We start from the raw sequence: 18,913 nt of genomic DNA on the forward strand, positions 1-18,913 counted from the left end.
TTGGAAATATCTTTGGTTGTGCTCACTCAACCTCCTCGGTGCTCATAAAACCTCCCCAAAGCTTGGCCAGTGAGTCTGATACAATCTCCCAATTCATTAATTTGGAAACAGAGAGAGCCTCGTTCCCTTATAGAGCGTTTTCCCCCCAGTGGTTCCCAGATAGGATCATATGGTAAGTATGGCAGATCCAAACTTTTATTGGTTGTAAAGAATTTGGGGAAAACAGCTACATCATGAAGGACAGGCATGGGCTTTGGGAAGGCAGACAGAATTGCCCATCTATACTCTCCAAATATACTAGGAACCCAAATCAACAGAGGCAGCATGAGGGCTAGAGGTAGTTTCCAAGGGATCCATCCGGGAGTGATTTTCAGGTGTCAGAATTCTTCGTGTCAGTCGTTCTGGCACCCAGAATGGATTGTCTTCTTCCTGCGGGAAAACACAAACAGCTCCCCTGGATCTTATTAAGATAGGATCCGGGTCTTTCCAGAGACTGGTCAAAACATCTTTCCATTTTACCATCTCTTTTGGCCTGTCAAGCTCTGAACAGTGAAGTTCAGCCGCAGTATGGCCTTGGGCATCAAGCTTTAAAAACTTAAGAGTGAAGAGTGCCATAGAAACAGCTACTCTTGGTACTGGGGGTAGAGCCTCCTCGACTTCCCCCTTTTGTTTAATTAAGTAGGACTTGAGAGTGTGATGGGCACGTTCTACAATGCTCTGCCCTTGAGGATTATAGGGAAGACCAGTCAGATGAGACACCTCCATCTGGAGACAGAACTGTTGAAATTTTTGAGAGGTATAAGCTGGTCCATTGTCTGTCTTAAGGAGTTTGGGTTTTTCCCAAGCACTCCATGCCTCGAGGCAATGTTGGATTATATGAGAGACCTTTACTCTTGTTAGAGGTGTAGCAAACATGATGCCAGATCATGTATCAATGGAATCATGTAAATACTGAAGTCTTCCAAAGGAAGAAATATGAGTAACATCCATTTGCCAGACCTGTAAAGGCCTTATGCCACATGGGTTTATTCCCACATGAGGGACAGGTAAGAATTCACAGCAATTCTGGCATTGAGTAACAATTTCTCTAGCTTTTTTCTAGTTAATGAAAAACGGCGATGTAAAGTTTCAGCCATCACATGAAAGCGCTTATGAAATTCTTTTGCTGCTTTTGCCTGGGAAGACAGAGCAACAGCCATAACCTTAGTGGCTTTGTCTGCCAAATCATTTCCCAGAGACATAGGGCCAGGGAGGCCCGAATGTGCCCTGACATGAGTAATATAAACAGGGAATCTTCTATTTAATAAGACAAATTGTATTTGCTGAAAAATGTTGGCAACTCTGCTGGAGGGTTTTATTACCCCAGCTGTCTCAAGAATGTTAACTGCGTTAACTACATAGGAAGAATCTGATACGATGCTAAGCAGTCCTGGGAATGCCTTAAGAACCTCCAGTACCACTAAACATTCCACAACTTGAGGTGAGGTTTCATTATATTGCTTAGATACTATCTCATTATTAACCATATAAGCACCTATACCGGTTTTTGACCCATCAGTGTACACCACAATCCCATCTGTAAGCGGGTCCTTAGCTGTTACTTGTAGAAACACTATAGCCTGATTTAGGGCAAACTGTAAAATTGGATGTTTTAGATAATGATTGTCAATCTGTACTGAAAAGGAGGTGACTAAAACTGCCCAATCATTAGATGTAGCTACCAAGGTCTGAACTTGCGCAGCAGTATAAGGTACCATCAGGGAATTAGGGTCTTGTCCGAAATAAGTAATAACTGCTTTTATTCCTCGAAGCACAAGTTGTGCAACTGCATTAGGATACCAATCTATTATTTTAGCAGGAGATGCATTTGGATGAACCCATAATAAAGGTCCATTTTGCCACAAGACTGCGGTTGGCAACTGGGCTGTCTTAAAGACACACAGATCAAAAGGTTGTGACTCATCAATGTTCTGTAGTTGAGCCTTTTGCAAAGCTTTTTCTACTGTCTGCAAGGCCTGATTGGCAGCAGGAGTAAGGGCCCTAGGGGAGGAGGTATGAGAATCCCCTTCCAAAATATCAAATAAAGGTTTTAACTCAGCAGAGGAAATCTTCAAAAATGGTCTCAGCCAATTTATATCTCCCAATAATTTTTGGAAATCATTTAAGGTGTGTAAATGATCTCTGCATATCTCTAATTTTTGAGGAACAATTTTGGCAGGATAAATGAGTGATGTAAGAAGGCTCCTATTCGAGCAACTTGCACCTTTTCGGTGGCCACCTGCAGTCCCCATTGCCCTAATGTTTTTATTAATATAGGGTATGCTTCTTGCAATAACTGTAAATTTTTATGGCAAATTAATATGTCATCCATATAAATTATTACAAGTAACGATGGAAAATGATTTCTAACTGACTTAAGTGCCAATTGCACATACAGTTGACACATAGTGGGGCTATTTGCCATCCCCTGAGGTAGGACCTTCCATTGGTATCTATGATCAGGCTCTAAATGATTAATGGCTGGGATGGTAAATGAAAATCTTTGCCTATCTTGAGAGCATAAAGGTATAGAGAAAAAACAATCTTTAATATCTATAATTATAATTTCCCAATTTTTGGTAGGGCGGAGAACAATGGAAGCCCTCGTTGAACTGACCCAAACAGGCGCATTTGTGCATTAATTGCTCTAAGATCATGTAATAAGCGCCATTTGGCAGATTTTTTCTTAATTACGAAAATAGGTGTATTCCAGGGTGAGGTAGAGGGCTCTAAATGACCTAAGTGTAGCTGTTTAGAGACCAGTTTTGTGGCTGCTTCTAATTTTTCAGAGGAGAGAGGCCATTGAGGAACCCATACAACTTCCTCTGTAAACCATGGTATAGGCGTGGAACCCTCAACAGCCGCTTCTAGAAAAAACCCAAACCTTGTCTCCCATTATTACCTTCTTGAGGGATAGGTTCAAGTCTACCCTGCTCTCTTTTCCCTAATCCCTTTCCTTCTTTATAGCCCATTTTCTTCATCATTTGAACAGCTTGTGGTGAGTATTCATTAGTCAAGGTAATTCCTATTGCCTGTAAAATGTCTCTCCCCCAAAGATTAACTGGGAGTGGTAAGACATAGGGAGTGAATCGTCCCGTTTGACCTTCAGGTGCCTGCCAGCTCAAAGAATGAGAGCTGATAGTGGGGCAGGACTGATTGCCTAACCCTTGTAATGAATGTGATGACTGAGTAATGGGCCAAGCTTTTGGCCACCAGTGGGAAGAGATGATACTTTTATCTGCTCCTGTATCCAAAATCCCTTTAAATTGTTTCTCTTCTATAACTAACTCTAAGGATGGCCTGGAGTCAAGAGGCATTATTAAGTAAGCGGAATCATTTCCAGTAGAGCCAATCCCTCTGGCAGCTTGAGGGACACCAGAGGAGGGAAAACAGCCATGTAGGCTTGGCAAGATTATTAGCTGAGCTATTCTATCTCCTTGTGAAATAGAAAAGACACCCTGAGGGCAGGAACAAAGAACTTGAAGTTCCCCTTCATAATCTTGATTTACGACTCCAGGGTAAACAATGAGGCCTTGTAAGGCCAGGGAGGCCTGGCCCAGTATTAGGCCAACACTTCCGGATGGCAGAGACCCTTTGTAGTCAGTGGGAACGGGCTGCATCCCCATTTGGGGTATCAGCATGAATCGGGTGGTGGAACGGAGATCCACTCCTGCTGAGACTTCTGCAGCTCTGTGGACTGCAGTGTCCGTCTGTTGTGAGCTGGGGTCCCATATGTTTTGGGGCCCTGAGACCTGGGGCCCAGAAACTCATTTTTTGAATTGTCTTCACTTCTTTCTGCCTGGGGAGGTCCAGACTGAATAAGTCTGCCTCTGATGTCTTTAATTGAGTGACACTCACTGGCTCGATGATAACCTTTCACACACCTAGTACACGGTCCTAGCATTTTCCTTTTTGTGAGGGCCTGGCAGTCCCTTCTTATATACCCTGGTTTGCAACAGTTTTAGCAGACCTTGTGATTACTTGTATCTGAATGCCTTTGGCTCTGCAGGATGGCAGCCACTAACCCTGCATTAGTTAAAGGGCCTCCAAGCTCACGACATACCCTTAACCAGTCCTGCAGTCCTTTACTCTTTCTGGGTGTAATTGCTGCTCTGCATTCTTGTGTGGCTTGCTCATAAATCAACTGTTCCACTAAAGGCATTGCTTGTTCAGGGTCTCCAAAGATTCTGCCTGCTGCCTCTGTCATCCTAGCTACAAAGTCTGAGAATGGCTCCTGGGGATTTTGTATGATTTTTTTCAAGTATCCTCCAGACTCTCCCTTTTTGGAAAGTGCTTTCCACGTCTTAATGGCAGCAGAGTTGATTTGAGTGTATGCTCCCCAATCATAATTCGTCTGATTATTAACATATTGCCCTTGTCCTGTTAACAATTCAAATGTCCAATTTCTCTGATCGCCTTCAGCAGTGGCATTGACTTTGGCCTGCGCCTGAGAAGCATCATACCACAACGCTTTCCACTCCATATATTGTCTCATATTAGGGAGTGCAGCCTTCAATGTTGTCTGCCAGTCTCCTGGAGTCATGGCCAAGGTTGCAAATCTTTCAACCTGAGATATGGTAAAATTGGCATTAACTCCATAATTACATACAGACTCAGCAAGTTCTTTTATCTGAATATACTCCACGGGTGCGTGTATGCGCTGTCCATCAGCAACTTCAAAGACAGGAAATGCCTGATATAGTTTTTTCTTTTCCTCCCTTGAGAGGAAAGAATCAGAATAAAATTTCTCCACATAAGGTGGAGGAGCATTGAGACCAGAAGGCCTAGAGGTGGCCTGCTCTGTGTCCCCAGTAACTTTTAGTTTTTTCTCTGATTTCTTCACTCGCCTTTCATCTGGATGGTATCTTTCTTCTTCATAGTGAGCTCCCTCATATTCTAACTCCTCTTCCTCATAGGGGCTAAGCTCATCTGTTTTTAAGCTATCAAACCTCAAAGCCTCTAGTTCCTTTACCGGATAAAGGCTTTTCTTTCTCTGAACTTTCTCCTTTTCCTTTTTCTCTCCCTGGGGATTTATCCCCAAATCTTTCACTTCCTCGGACTCAAGGTCTTTCGAAGGGCCTTGCTTCTTATGTGCACTTTTCCTTTTTTGAGCTCTTAACCTATCACCCCGCTCTGTTTCTGGCATACTGTCTTGTAATTCTTCTAATACCCCCTGTCCTGCTATTATTACTGGATGGCATCTCTCATCCTCCGGGCACGATTTCACCAGTTTCCATAATGCCATGGTCCCTACCTTTAATTTCCCATTATGTTGTTCCTTAAGTAAGTCTCCCCTTAATTTCTCCCAAGAGGTAAGGGTTAGCGACCCTGAACACCTGTACCAAGGTACCAGGCGATCAACCTCCTTGACGAATGTTTCTAAGGTTCTTGTAGAAACTTTTATCTCACGCTGCTTTAAGACAGACTGCAGCGCTGTGATCACAGAATGTGAAGTTCCCATACTGCTCCTTTATCTACAGAAGAGGCTTAAATATGGGACAGGCACCACGGCTTAGTTACATCCGCCTGACCGTGCCTAATAGCAGTCAAAATTCATCACCACCTCTGGTGAATGCAGGATAAAACCAGGAGGAATAGGGTTAACACAGCCAACACGAAAACAAAAGATTTCATTACCGCCTTCCAGTTAAGGGGAGGGATTAAAGGGATTAAAGCCAGACATGTCTCTCAGAGCTTACCTTTTTCCCACTACGGTTCTGGATCTTCTCCGCTTGGATGGAGGGCCCCTCTCTGGCGCTGGGCGGTGGTGAGGCGATTCCCGGGTTTCATCACCAATTGGTCCCATGCTATTGTTCTTCGCCAGCGAAACACATGCACGGCACAAAAGATCCTTCTGTAGTTAATCTTTATTTCATAACGATGAGGTAGACAAAGAAGGCTCAGAAACATGTATGGCTTAAATACCCCCTGGTGTGACGTGTCTATATACGACTTGCAGCTTTACCCACGATCTCATACACCCCGGGGATGGGCTAGTGACTTTGGCGGGCTTTTGCTCCCTGCACATGCTCACAACACAGCTTGATCTAAACAAAGAGATCGGTTTGGCACAATGGAGGTTTAGCGCCATCTAGTGACGGCACGTATATTGCGGCTTTCTACATTTACCTACCTAATCAGATAGCAGACTAATATCCAATATATATAAAGAACTCAAGAAGGTAGACTCCAGAAAATCAACCCCATTAAAAAATGGGGCTCAGAGCTAAACAAAGAATTTTCACCTGAGGAATACCGAATGGCTGAGAAGCACCTGATAAAATGTTCAACATCCTTAATCATCAGGGAAATGCAAATCAAAAAAACCCTGAGATTCTACCTCATACCAGTCAGAATGGCTAAGATCAAAAATTCAGGTGACAGCAGATTCTGGCAAGGATGTGGAGAAAGAGGAACACTCCTCCATTGTTGGTGGGATTGCAAGCTTGTACAACCACTCTGGAAATCAGTCTGGCGGTTCCTCAGAAAATTGGACATAGTACTACTGCAGGATCCCGCAATACCTCTCCTGGGCATATATCCAGAAGATGTTCCAACCGATAAGAAGGACACATGCTCCACTATGTTCATAGCAGCCTTATTTATAATAGCTAGAAGGTGGAGAGAAACCTGATGCCTCTCAACAGAGGAATGGATACAGAAAATGTGGTACATCTACACAATGGGGTACTACTCAGCTATTAAAAAGAATGAATTTATGAAATTCCTAGGCAAATAGATGGACCTGGAAGGCATCATCCTGAGTGAGGTAACCCAGTCACAAAAGAACTCACACAATATGTACTCACTGATAAGTGGATATTAGCCCAGGAACTTAGAATTCCCAAGATATAAGATACAATTTGCTAAACACATGAAACTCAAGAAGAATGAAGACCAAAGTGTGGACACTTTGCCCCTTCTTAGAATTGGGAACAAAACACCCATGGAAGGAGTTACAGAGACACAGTTTGGAGCTGAGACAAAAGGATGGACCATCTAGAGACTGCCATATCTGGGGATCCATCCCATAATCAGCTTCCAAACGCTGACACCATTGCATACACTAGCAAGATTTTGCTGAAAGGACCCAGATAGATCTGTCTTTTGTGAGACTATGCCAGGGCCTAGCAAACACAGAAGTGGATGCTCACAGTCAGCTATTGGATGGATCACAGGGCCCCCAATGGAGGAGCTAGAGAAAGTAACCAAGGAGCTAAAGGGATCTGCAACCCTATAGGTGGAACAACAATATGAACTACCCAGTACTCCCCAGAGCTTGTTTCTCTAGCTGCATATGTATCAGAAGTTGGCCTAGTCGGCCATCAGTGGAAAGAGAGGTCCATTGGTTATGCAAACTTTATATGCCTCAGTACAGGGGAACACCAGGGCCAAGAAGTGGGAGTGGGTGGGTGGAGGAGTGGGTGGGGGAGCGTGTGGGGGACTTTTGGGATATCATTGGAAATGTAAATAAAATAAATACCTAATTAAAAAAAAGAAAACACACCCATCCCAATTTACAATTAGAAAGTAGCAAGATAATTATGTAATTTTACTAGAACAGAAAAATCAATTCTTGTTTCTTTTTATGTTTGCTCAAATGACTACCCCAAAATTTCCAAAAATAAGAAATTAGCATAACAATTTGATAAAAATTGTTGAAGAGAAATAATCTGTTTCTGTATAATTTTAAAATTAATAGCTATATGGGCCAATTCAGTGTCTTAGAAAGTCATTTCACTTAGATTCTTCTTTTCTTTGTTTCTGAAAAATTTTGTACATGTTTTTGTGTTTGAATTCTTTTCCTGTAGTAGCATTTGATACTCCTTTTGGTTGTTTCTGAAAGTATTTGTTAACTAGGTGGCAGAAACAGGATACTAAGTGTAACCCTGTGGAGGTTTGAGAGTCCTTTGTGCTAGTGTAAAATCTGTAAGAATCTCTTGGTCTGTATTGTAAGAACAAGCAAATGGTACCCCAAACTTACAGGTTATAGATGAAGTTATTTTAACTGCCATGACTTGTCCAAAATAGTGAAATATTTCTGCTAAACCTATAAGGTGAAATAAGGCACCACTACTTCAGATTGTTTCTCCCAGATATTTGGTTACAGCAATGAGAAAAGTAGCTAACACAACTTATTTATTCTAATTTTCATGAACTTAAGCTGGAATATTCCAAAGAATTCCACTAATATTATCATATTTTCACCTCCATCATGGCTACATTGCTTGTACATTTTGGCATTTATATATTTGGCCAGATTTGAATATACTTTCAAAATAAAATGCAGTCAATAATAAATATGACATATAAATATAAATTCTACATTGAAAATTATATCCACGGGATTTTTATAATAATCTCAACTTTTAATAGAGAAGTAATTACTTTTTTATTATATAAGGAATACTTGAGGCATTCTTGCCTATATTGAGGAGTCTGGCTTGTTAGTGATAGTTCATGCATATTTCAAAATTCCATGTTCTTGGAATGGGTATTTCCTTTGCAATAATATTAAGAGTATGAATAGTATATTCTTTCCAACAGAAAATCCAATCAGATTTGACAAGTCATGAGATAAGTTTAGAAGAAATGAAGAAACATAACCAGGGGAAGGATGCCAACCAAAGGGTTCTTTCACAAATTGATGTTGCACAGGTATGTTTTATTTTATATCCCAGGGTGATTGATTATTAGACAACTTGGTTATCATCAAATTTAAAATTATAATATGGCATCTATCAGTATAATATTTAAAAAATAACTTCTGTACACTGTAAAGATAAGTTAAGATACGACTGCTTAGTATAACATTTATTCAGAATACTAAATTTTCTAAACGACATGTTCTATGTGCTAGAAAATGATATACAAATTTCCATTTATATTATTTTAAATTTTTTTCAGAAAATGATAATTGACTGTTTGCATTTTAAAGATAGATTAATTAGTATTTCTTTATATTCTCTGTTACAGAAAAAATTACAAGATGTCTCCATGAAATTTCGATTATTCCAAAAACCAGCCAATTTTGAACAACGTCTAGAGGAAAGTAAGATGATTTTAGATGAAGTCAAGATGCATTTGCCTGCATTGGAAACCAAGAGTGTTGAACAGGAAGTAATTCAGTCACAACTAAGTCATTGTGTGGTATGTATTGCTAGTGGCAAATATCCGGCTACCTTTTCAGTTTGCTATATTAGAAGAATTCAATAATCTTTGGTAACAATGTATTTTACACAACTGTAATAATTATAACACGTAGTTTTAAGATTAAGGAAAATCACAATATATTAAGATATAGTTCTTATAGAAATAATAGTCATTTGGTGGCATTTTAGGTGTATGATTTTTGAGTCAATAATTTTGTTAATGGCTAAAGAATAAAAAATGAGTCCTATTTACATTATTCTCTCTTGGTACATATTATGAAAAGGAAATCAAGAAATGAAATAGTCTAATCTAGAAATAGCAACTGCAGCAGTAGTTGTAATATTATTAACCATTCCAGAATTTATGTTTCTCAGTGAGTTTAAATGTTGTACAGTAGTCATCTTTATTCTCCAGGTTACAGATTACCTGAGAGAAAATAAAGACAGCTGTGAAAGACACCACAGATTGCATTCTAAATACAACAAATCCTAATGTATTGAATTTACATTGAAATGTCACCAGACTACAAAACATAAATCTATATCATTTGTCCTATAAGATGTCTTTATAAATGTACCAATTGTATCTGTATAGATGGGTAAATTCTTCCTATTTAGCAAGTACTTTCATCGATAATTTGGATGTGTTTAATGGAATAATTGCATTAAGTAATTTCACCATCCAAAATAGAATTTTTATAATGTTATGCAGGGATTTTCTGATAATAGACAAATAAGAATAGGCATACCTAGTGTCATATCTTAACATTTTCAAGAAAAAATGAAAATGTAAATTACCATTACTTACATATGCAATGGGAAAGACATTCATTCTTTTCAAATAGGATAATGCTTCATATCTTCCAGTTAATGATCTCAAAACAAACATGCCTATGTCTGTATAAAGGAAACAGCACAAAACATTAGCTTGGCTTGTATCTAGTTCTGGTATTAATATTGAAAGCAATGGGAATACATTTTCTGTAAAGACATCTTTCTTTCACAAATTTTATATTATCTACTTTTAAATATAATTTATGATGATATATATTATAACTGAATCCTTGTCTTCAAGAACTTTTGTTTTTATGTATGTTAATTGTTGATGATGACAATGATGATGGTGATGATAATATTTTAAGAGGCTTCACTATATAAACTAGCAGGCCTTCCATTTATGAATCTTGTGCCTAAAACCCCACCCAGGTACTGGGATTAAACACTAGTGCCATCACTCCTTGCTACAACTTTTTTTCTGTAACAAAATGTCTTAACATGCTGGTTAAAAAAAAAAGTGAGTTCATCATTAAATATACTGTTAGTAAAATCTCTTCCAATAAAAAATTAAAAAAAAAAGCTGTTCAAGTTCAATTACGGAAACATTTGGAAGTATCAGTAATTTTAAATTGACATAACTATTTGCTAGCATAAAACTGAATGTTTTCAGTGTTTCCAAAATGCAGATTTTTCTATATATTTGACGATATAAATTAAACTAAAAAATTGAAAAGTGTCAAAATGAATTTACAATTATTGGTAAAGTAATAGCAATATCAGTCATGAAAGTCAGATTCATAACAAATTATGTGACCATAATGAAACATAAATTTAATATATGCATTTACATATTGATTTTAAGCTAAGAAGTGAAAACATGATATAATTATTTTAATTCCAAGGACAACCCACCTACTAGTGAGAATTTTCTTAGTAAGAATTATTATTTAAAATAAATATGGAACAATTTGATGCAGAACTACATTCATCATTATATATGTACACATATATACAAATGAAAAATTTTCATGTATAGGCACATACTACTTTGCATATTTCCAATAAAATAAGTACAAAACTTATTGTAACAGTAAATTTACATTGGCAGTATATTCAGAATTCCACCTGCTTTTCAGAGTTACAATACTCATAAAGCTTTGTTATACTAAACTATCGATGTAAAGGTATATGTGTGTACCATAAGTTCTGGTTCACATGTGAGAAATAATATAATGCTACTGTTTTATATTCTCATCAGTATCAAAAATATATTTTTATATTTCAATGAAAATATTTAAGATTAATTCATTTCTTTCCCTGTGATATTATTTACATGGAAATAGTGATTTAGATATTTATATGTTTTATCCTAATTAAATGTAAGTGCCAGGAAAAAAAAAAACCACTATTTTTTTTTTTTTTTTTTTTACTTCATAGGTCAGGAATGGAAATACTATCTGGTGCATTTTAGGCACTCAATATACCAGAAAAATTAGTACATTCCTTCTTGTAAACTTACAGCTAGAATTGAACAAATGTGGATCTTAAAAATACAAATCCTATAACATTCAACAATGATAATTTAAAATTAATATTAATGAACTAAATATATGTGGTATGTGGTATATTTATTTTTTATGAATAGCTGCAAATTATACACATATGTTTATAATCATGAATATATCTAAGTTAACTCAACAGAAAATACAAAATGATATGACAATAGCGACAAAATGTACTCCATTTAACTTATAAACACAAAAGAGTAATTAATAACTATATCTTTGTATTAATAATATAATGCTCCATATGTTGTAGAATATTTGTGTTTGTTTTATGCTTAAACACAGAACTTGTATAAAAGCCTGAGTGAAGTCAAGTCTGAAGTGGAAATGGTGATTAAAACCGGACGTCAAATTGTACAGAAAAAGCAGACAGAAAATCCCAAAGAGCTTGATGAACGAGTAACAGCTTTGAAATTGCATTACAATGAGTTGGGTGCGAAGGTGAGTATGTACATAAAGCAAAAATCACATTTTATAATATTTACAGTATATTCCTAAATAGTATTCAAGATAAAATAGAATACCAGAAACCCTTATTGTGATTCTCAGTATAATGGGTGTATTTCCAAATGAAACTGATACTAAGATATCTTTATTCTCTGCTTATCCAGATAAAGTAAAAAGCAATATAAAGCTTAAGGAGGTATTTACTTGTGAATCAGATAGTTATTAAAGATTTTTCTTGTTCTCAAATCCTTTCTGTTCAGTTTAAGAAATCTATTTACTATGACTGGAAACCATGTATATATTTTACCTTGAGTTATTATTGGAGTGACATATTGCACTAAGAATGAACTTGGTGGAATGAAGTTAGCACAATTTGAAATCAAGGCAAGACAATTAATTGTATATTTATTCAAATTATCTTACAAATATTTTCCCATATATATATATATATATACACACACGCACATATATATATATATATATATTCATACATGTGTGTGTATTAACAACATATCTCTATGCTCTCCCCTGCTACTCCTTCCCAATCCATTTTTAATATATGTCTTTTAAATTTAATTAAATAATTTTAATTTAATATAATTTTATTTTCTGTTTTTGATGTTAACCACATCAAAAGGACAATTAATGTCTATGTCCTTGTATTAATAAAATACATGGTGAGGGATCATGTTAAATATATCTTTGGTAATACCTATATTAAAGAACATTATTTTTTATTTTCTTATACTTTATATGATAAAAATGCAATTCAAAAAATCTGTATGTTTCACTTGTTTGAACTTAATATTTATTCACATCCATACACTGAAATTTTGTGATGAGTGAATACTTTTTATTTCTTTTTAGACAGGATCTCATGTAGCACAGGTTTGTCTTGACTTCACAAAGTAGCTGAGGCTGACTTTGACCTCCTGATTCTTCTGCCTCCACCATCCAAGTGGTGGGATTATAACCATAATACAACTTGTATGGCTGACATTTCCTTCAGTAATAAAGAAAAATAAAATAGATCTAGGAAAGGCGAAATTCTCAACTTGCTTTCAGTGCACAGAACCATTGTCTTTAATATGGGAAGTTTTGGTATAGAACGCTATTGAAAAAGTCATTTAGAATTTAAAACAACAAAAATAAAATTAGAAGGCTATTAGGACTAACAATTTGTTATTATTAAAAAAATTAATGGGGGCTGGTGACATGGCTCAGTGGTTAAGAGCACCGACTGCTCTTCCAAAAGTCCTGAGTTCAAATCCCAGCAACCACACGGTGGCTCACAACCATCCGTAACGAAATCTGATGCTCTCTTCTGGAGTGTCTGAAGACAGCTACAGTGTACTTACATATAATAAATAAACAAACAAACAAACAAACAAAAACAAATAAATAAATAAATATTGTTTAAAAAGATTCTGTTTAATAAAACAAAATTTCATTGATAGACTCTTGGTTACCATGAGGAGGCTCTTGGTTTAATACTTATGAGAAACCCTGTCTCTAAAAACCAAAGGAAAAAAAAAGAATTTAATGAATGTAATAATGGTTCTACTTATTCTCAAAAGCACAAATTTGATTGCTTATATATAACAATTTAACACTACAATATCATTAACATAAAACAATGACAGGACATGACTCTTTAATAGCATGTCAGAATGCATCACAGATTGAGGAAATAAATTGTATTTGAAGTAAATATTAATTTAGAAATATTAGTGATTGAGGTTGTCATTTTAAGAAAATTAAAGACAAAAAATGAATTTAAGGAAATCGTTCTTTTAATATATAAATAGAAAAACATTATAATTTAATTACCTTCAAATTTTACATGCTTGTACTTAATTCAGTACATTGTCATTTGTAGTAAACAGTTAATACTGCCATCATAAGATGAATACACTGTGGAATTATCAATAAGAATAATGTATTTTTCAAACTTCTGGGGTCTGCTATTCCAACCTGAAAGTGCTGACCTACCTGATTCATAATGAGGACTTTCTTCTTAAATTGTAGATTACCAGCTTTTCACTGTGTCATCACTGTAAGGAGATAAAAATCACTCACTCATTTTTTGTCCAAAGTCATGAGATTAGCAACTCATACTTGTGACCTCAATTAATGACTTTAAAGCACCTGTGCATGTATTCAAATAGAATTATGTTGAGGTTAAGATATTTGCATAAGGGATTTGAGAATTATAATTTGGTATTCAGCATTAAAAACACAAATGAGTTGCATTGCTCAAAGAATACAAAGTAAGTTTTCTTATATCTAAGTTTCATTATTTTGTATGAGAAATATTCTCTTGGCTCCGTTGATATAATACCTTTATTCTTTTATGTCTTCACGTTGCTTTGACTGTTTTTGAAAATAAACACAAATAGCAATATCATCGTCAAAATAACAGTTGTTAGTGTACATTAAAACAATAATATTGAGGCATTTTAGCCTCAATTATATTCCTTTTATATATTTATTTTTCTTTCTCACAGACAAGAATAAGGTAAAAATTTTCCTTAAGGTGGCAGTATTTCCTGCATTTTAAAACTTAGTTGCATATAAACAAAAACAAAATAAATAAATATCAATAACACATGAGCATAGGAAAATAATATTCTTTTGAAATATTGAATCTGGAATTATTTTCTATTAGTAGAGCACAGAAATAAAATGACTACACATGGAAGTACATTATAATTATTTTAACCAATTGCATATAGAAAATTTCCTTCAGCAAAATGGGTAGATATATATAATTCCCTTGGATAAAAAGTAAAAATAAAAATGTGTTAAAATATTCAATCTCAGCCAGTCAGATGACTCGGGTGTTGAAAAAACTTGCGTCCAAGCCTTATAAAATCTCAAAGTGTACACATGGAGGGACCTATGGTTCCAGCTGCATATGTAGCAGAGGATGACCTAGTCAGTCATCAATGGGAGGAGAGGCCCTTGGTCCTGGGGCTCATTAGATGCCCCAGTGTAGGCGAATACCAAGGCCAAGCAGGTGTGGCTCGGTTGGTGAGCACGGGGAGGCGGAGGAGGTAGGGGGCTTTTGGAGGGGAATCCAGGAAAGAAGACAACATTTGAAGTGGAAATAAAGCAAATATCTAATAAAAAATATCGAGATCAATCCCTGAGACCCAACATTGCAGGAGAGAACCAACTCCTCTAAGTTGTCGTCTGTATTACACACATGCTCTATGGCATAAGAAAGTTCATTCATGCAAGTGTTCAAACACAGACACACACAAAGAAAGAACGGCAAACAAACAGACAGACAGACAGAGACAGAGACAGAGAGAAAGACTAACACCACCAATCCCACTCAGGAAATAACGTATAGATAAAAGAATAAAATAGTGAATCTATTAGGGGTTGGAATAGCTCAGTCACAAAAGCACTTGTCTCACAAGCACGAGGATTTGAGTTAGGTGAATTCACAGAATGCATATAAGAATACTGGATTTTGTGACTTATACTTATATAATCCCATGGTTGGATACAGAGAGAATAATAATCCTGGGCTAAATGGCAATATTGCTAGTTTAATTTGTTATCCATAGACATATTCACCAAGAGGAGGTAGACACTATTTCTGAAGACGACACTTGAAGTAGTCTTCTGCTCTCCACACACATGCATTTATATGTGTATAAGCACACATAGAAACTCTCATGCTTATGCACCAATAATATACATGAACATGTATGTACATGGATATATAAACCTTTAAAAATTTGAATTTGTATCCAAGATGTAAACATTATATGTGTGTGTTATACAAATCTCATAAATTTTGTTGAATATTTGAAATTTATATCAGCATTTTTATTGAAACATGTTAAGCACTTTAGATTTACTTTTAGCTTTCATGCCAATAGTCACACAACACACACACATGGTATATACATACATACATATATAAATACATATATTCATACATATATCTTTAAAGATTGAAGCATAAATATGCATTCATATTCTTTGTATATTTTCTTATATAATTTCATGATAGTTCAGACTAATTGTAAGTCTATTTTTTAGATATTGTATTAATAAAACCAAATCTTGGGTTGGCTATGGTGACCCATGCCTTTAATCCTAGCACTTGGCAGGCAGAGGTAAATAGGTTTCTGAGTTCCAGGCCATCCTGTTCTGCAATGTTATAATTAGGACAGCATAAAGAAACACTGTCTCAAAAACAAAACAAAATAAAACAACAAAAATCTAACTAATTGAATAAATAAATAAATAAATCTATTTGGTTTGCTAGCAAAATAGTAGTATGAATATAATTTTTATCATATAGTTACATATACCATTTTTATTCAACCATTTCTGAATAGTTTATACTGAACACAAACACTGTATATATTGGAAGGAGTTCAAATTATTATGATACTGACTGAGATTTCTGCTGAGTTTTCCCTTGACTATATTTCATACTGCTTCACATATATACTTGTTAATTTTCTGATGAAGTCTTTTCATTTCTTTTCTTTTCTTTTCTTTTCTTTTCTTTTCTTTTCTTTTCTTTTTATTTGCTTTTCATTCAGATCCTGGCTTTTACCCATATGAGTAAATTTATAAGAGTGAAATTTTAGTGTTTAAAACCAATTTGTCCTGTTTTTGTTAGAAATTCTGCTTACAAAAATAGCTGTCTCTTGTGAGACTAGGCCGGGGCCTAGCAAACACATAAGTGGATGTTCACAGTCAGCTATTGGATGGATCACAGGGCTCCCAATGGAGGAGATAGAGAAAGTACCCAAGGATCTAAAGGGATCTGCAGCCCTATAGGTGTAACAACATTATGAACTAACCAGTACCCCGGAGCTCTTGACTCTAGCTGCATATGTATCAAAAGATGGCCTAGTCGGCCATCACTGGAAAGAGAGGCCCTTTGGACAAGCAAACTTTATATGCCCCAGTACAGGGGAACGCCAGGGCCAAAAAGTGGGAATGGGTGGGTAGGGGAGTGGGGCGGAGGGTATGGGGGACTTTTGGGATAGCATTGGAAATGTAATTGAGGAAAATATGTAATTAAAAAAATATATAAAAAAGTGGTGTTCTATGAAAAAGTAATTTTAACATGTAGTAAAGATGAAATTGACAATTCTATACATTAGATTAATATGTTTGCCTCCCCAAAGAAATACTCTTTGTCCTTTTCTTATACCACCTGCCTAGCAGGAGAAAGACTCATTTGTATTTTGAAGACAGTAAGCCTGTTTGTCCATGTCTTTGTCAAATGACTATAGGTCACCTATGAAAAATAGGTCATATCTTCTGTTTGGCTTCTGTTATCCTGTTTGTTTCAAACTTTAGCCACAAATATTGTTTTTTATTTTATCAAGAAACAAATTCCCATAATTTATATTGTTACTGCTATCACAGCAGCAGGTACAAGTCACTATATTTTGGTTAAGCATTTCTGTTGCTGAAACTTTTGAACTCACTATTAATTTCCTGACTATATGATAAGATGGAAAGCAGTACATAAGAATATGGTTATTTTCCAGTGATTAGAATACAAAAATCCCAATAAAGTGACTATATGAAGTTGACTTACAAAGTAAGCAAAATTTAATACATTATTATTATATTTAGGTAACAGAGAGAAAGCAACAGTTGGAGAAATGCTTGAAGTTGTCCCGTAAGATGAGAAAGGAAATGAATGTCTTAACAGAATGGCTGGCAGCAACAGATACAGAATTGACGAAGAGATCAGCAGTTGAAGGAATGCCAAGTAATTTGGATTCTGAAGTTGCCTGGGGAAAGGTATATCCCATATTACTGAAAGTTAATTTTAAGATGTATGAAAACTCATAGTAAATTATTTTATAAACAGATAGTAATGCCTAAAAGTAATATAATTGTCATTATTTTCTTGCTTCATTTTTCCTTTTCTCAAGAATTCATATTTAACTATACATTTCAAACCAGATAATTAAAATAGTAAACTTTATGAAAACTCTCTCCAAAGCATACATACATTGAATAAATGGTTTATGAATGAATCCTCTAAATTACATAACTTATTACATAAAATTAGTATAAAAATATCTATTGACCAATATAGATAAACCAAATGGATCATATCAATTTAAAGATTGAAATATGGCATTCACAGAGATAAAGTTCTATGTACCTCAAATAGAATGTTTATATGGAACATACAACAAGAGATGCAGCAAGCTACGGTGACTGCAAATAGTTCAGGATATCAACCTGGGTATAATCATGAATAATCTAAAGGGCCTGTGAAGGTTCTGTCATTCTGTCACCAAGGGCATCTGCCCTACATTCATTCTTCCTGGAAAACTCTTCTCATTTCTCTGACAGCCAGAGAGATGTTTATTGCTGCCTAAATTTAAAGTGAAATACTCATAGTTTAATTTTTCCTAGGTAATTCATTACTAGATTTTACTAGATTATTTGAATTTGTCCTAATTTAAAAAAAATAACTTATGTAGTTCATATCAATAGCACATTTTCATCTTAGACTTTGCCAAGTCATTGGGCCTTTTATAAAGCATACTATCATTTTAAAATACTATCATTTGAATGTGTTAATTACCTATCCTAAGATATTTGCACTGATTTTTATTTCAGTGTTGTTAGCATCATTATACTCCAAAATTTTAAAATATAGACTACATTATGTAAAAATTTATGATGACAGAATGCCATTCTCAAAAACATTCTTCCTTCATAAATGTAGAGGATATGTAGTGGTAATTTTTAAAAAATAAGTAGTGGTAGATTATATTCCCTTTCAAGCCACTTAGAATAGTTATTTACCATTATAACTCTTATTTCAAGATCATATATTAACTTTATATGCCCCAGTACAGGGGAACGCCAGGGCCAAAAAATGGGAATGGGTGGGTAGGGGAGTTGGGGGGGGGAGGGTGTAGG

The 18,913-nt window shown here is 35.6% G+C and overlaps 2 protein-coding genes across 11 annotated transcripts in view; one reads left to right on the forward strand and one right to left on the reverse strand.

The window, feature by feature from the left end:
• Positions 1-18,913, forward strand: part of Dmd (dystrophin, muscular dystrophy) — a 2,390,387-nt gene that overhangs the window by 1,054,797 nt on the left and 1,316,677 nt on the right. For all 10 annotated transcript variants that reach the window (XM_006527768.3, XM_017318379.2, XM_017318378.1 and 7 more), the window contains 4 exons: positions 8,587-8,697; positions 9,016-9,189; positions 11,819-11,974; positions 17,603-17,773. In XM_006527768.3, coding sequence (XP_006527831.1) covers positions 8,587-8,697; positions 9,016-9,189; positions 11,819-11,974; positions 17,603-17,773 — 612 coding nt within the window. The remainder of the gene's footprint in view (positions 1-8,586; positions 8,698-9,015; positions 9,190-11,818; positions 11,975-17,602; positions 17,774-18,913) is intronic.
• Gm46696 (predicted gene, 46696) lies at positions 3,511-14,018 on the reverse strand. The gene is made up of 3 exons (XM_030251549.1): positions 13,973-14,018; positions 10,000-10,088; positions 3,511-5,854 (listed from the first exon to the last, which is right to left on the reverse strand). The coding sequence occupies exon 3, from the start codon at positions 5,498-5,500 to the stop codon at positions 4,001-4,003; it is 1,500 nt and encodes a 499-aa protein (XP_030107409.1). The 5' UTR covers positions 5,501-5,854; positions 10,000-10,088; positions 13,973-14,018; the 3' UTR covers positions 3,511-4,000.

This window comes from Mus musculus, chromosome X (genome assembly GCF_000001635.26).
Source record: "Mus musculus strain C57BL/6J chromosome X, GRCm38.p6 C57BL/6J".
In the NCBI taxonomy this organism is placed as follows: Eukaryota; Metazoa; Chordata; class Mammalia; order Rodentia; family Muridae; genus Mus; species Mus musculus.

Coding starts and splice junctions, on each gene's coding strand:
- Gm46696 (XM_030251549.1), bottom strand. CDS start 5,500: ATGGGAACTTCACATTCTGTGATCACAGCGCTGCAGTCTGTCTTAAAG.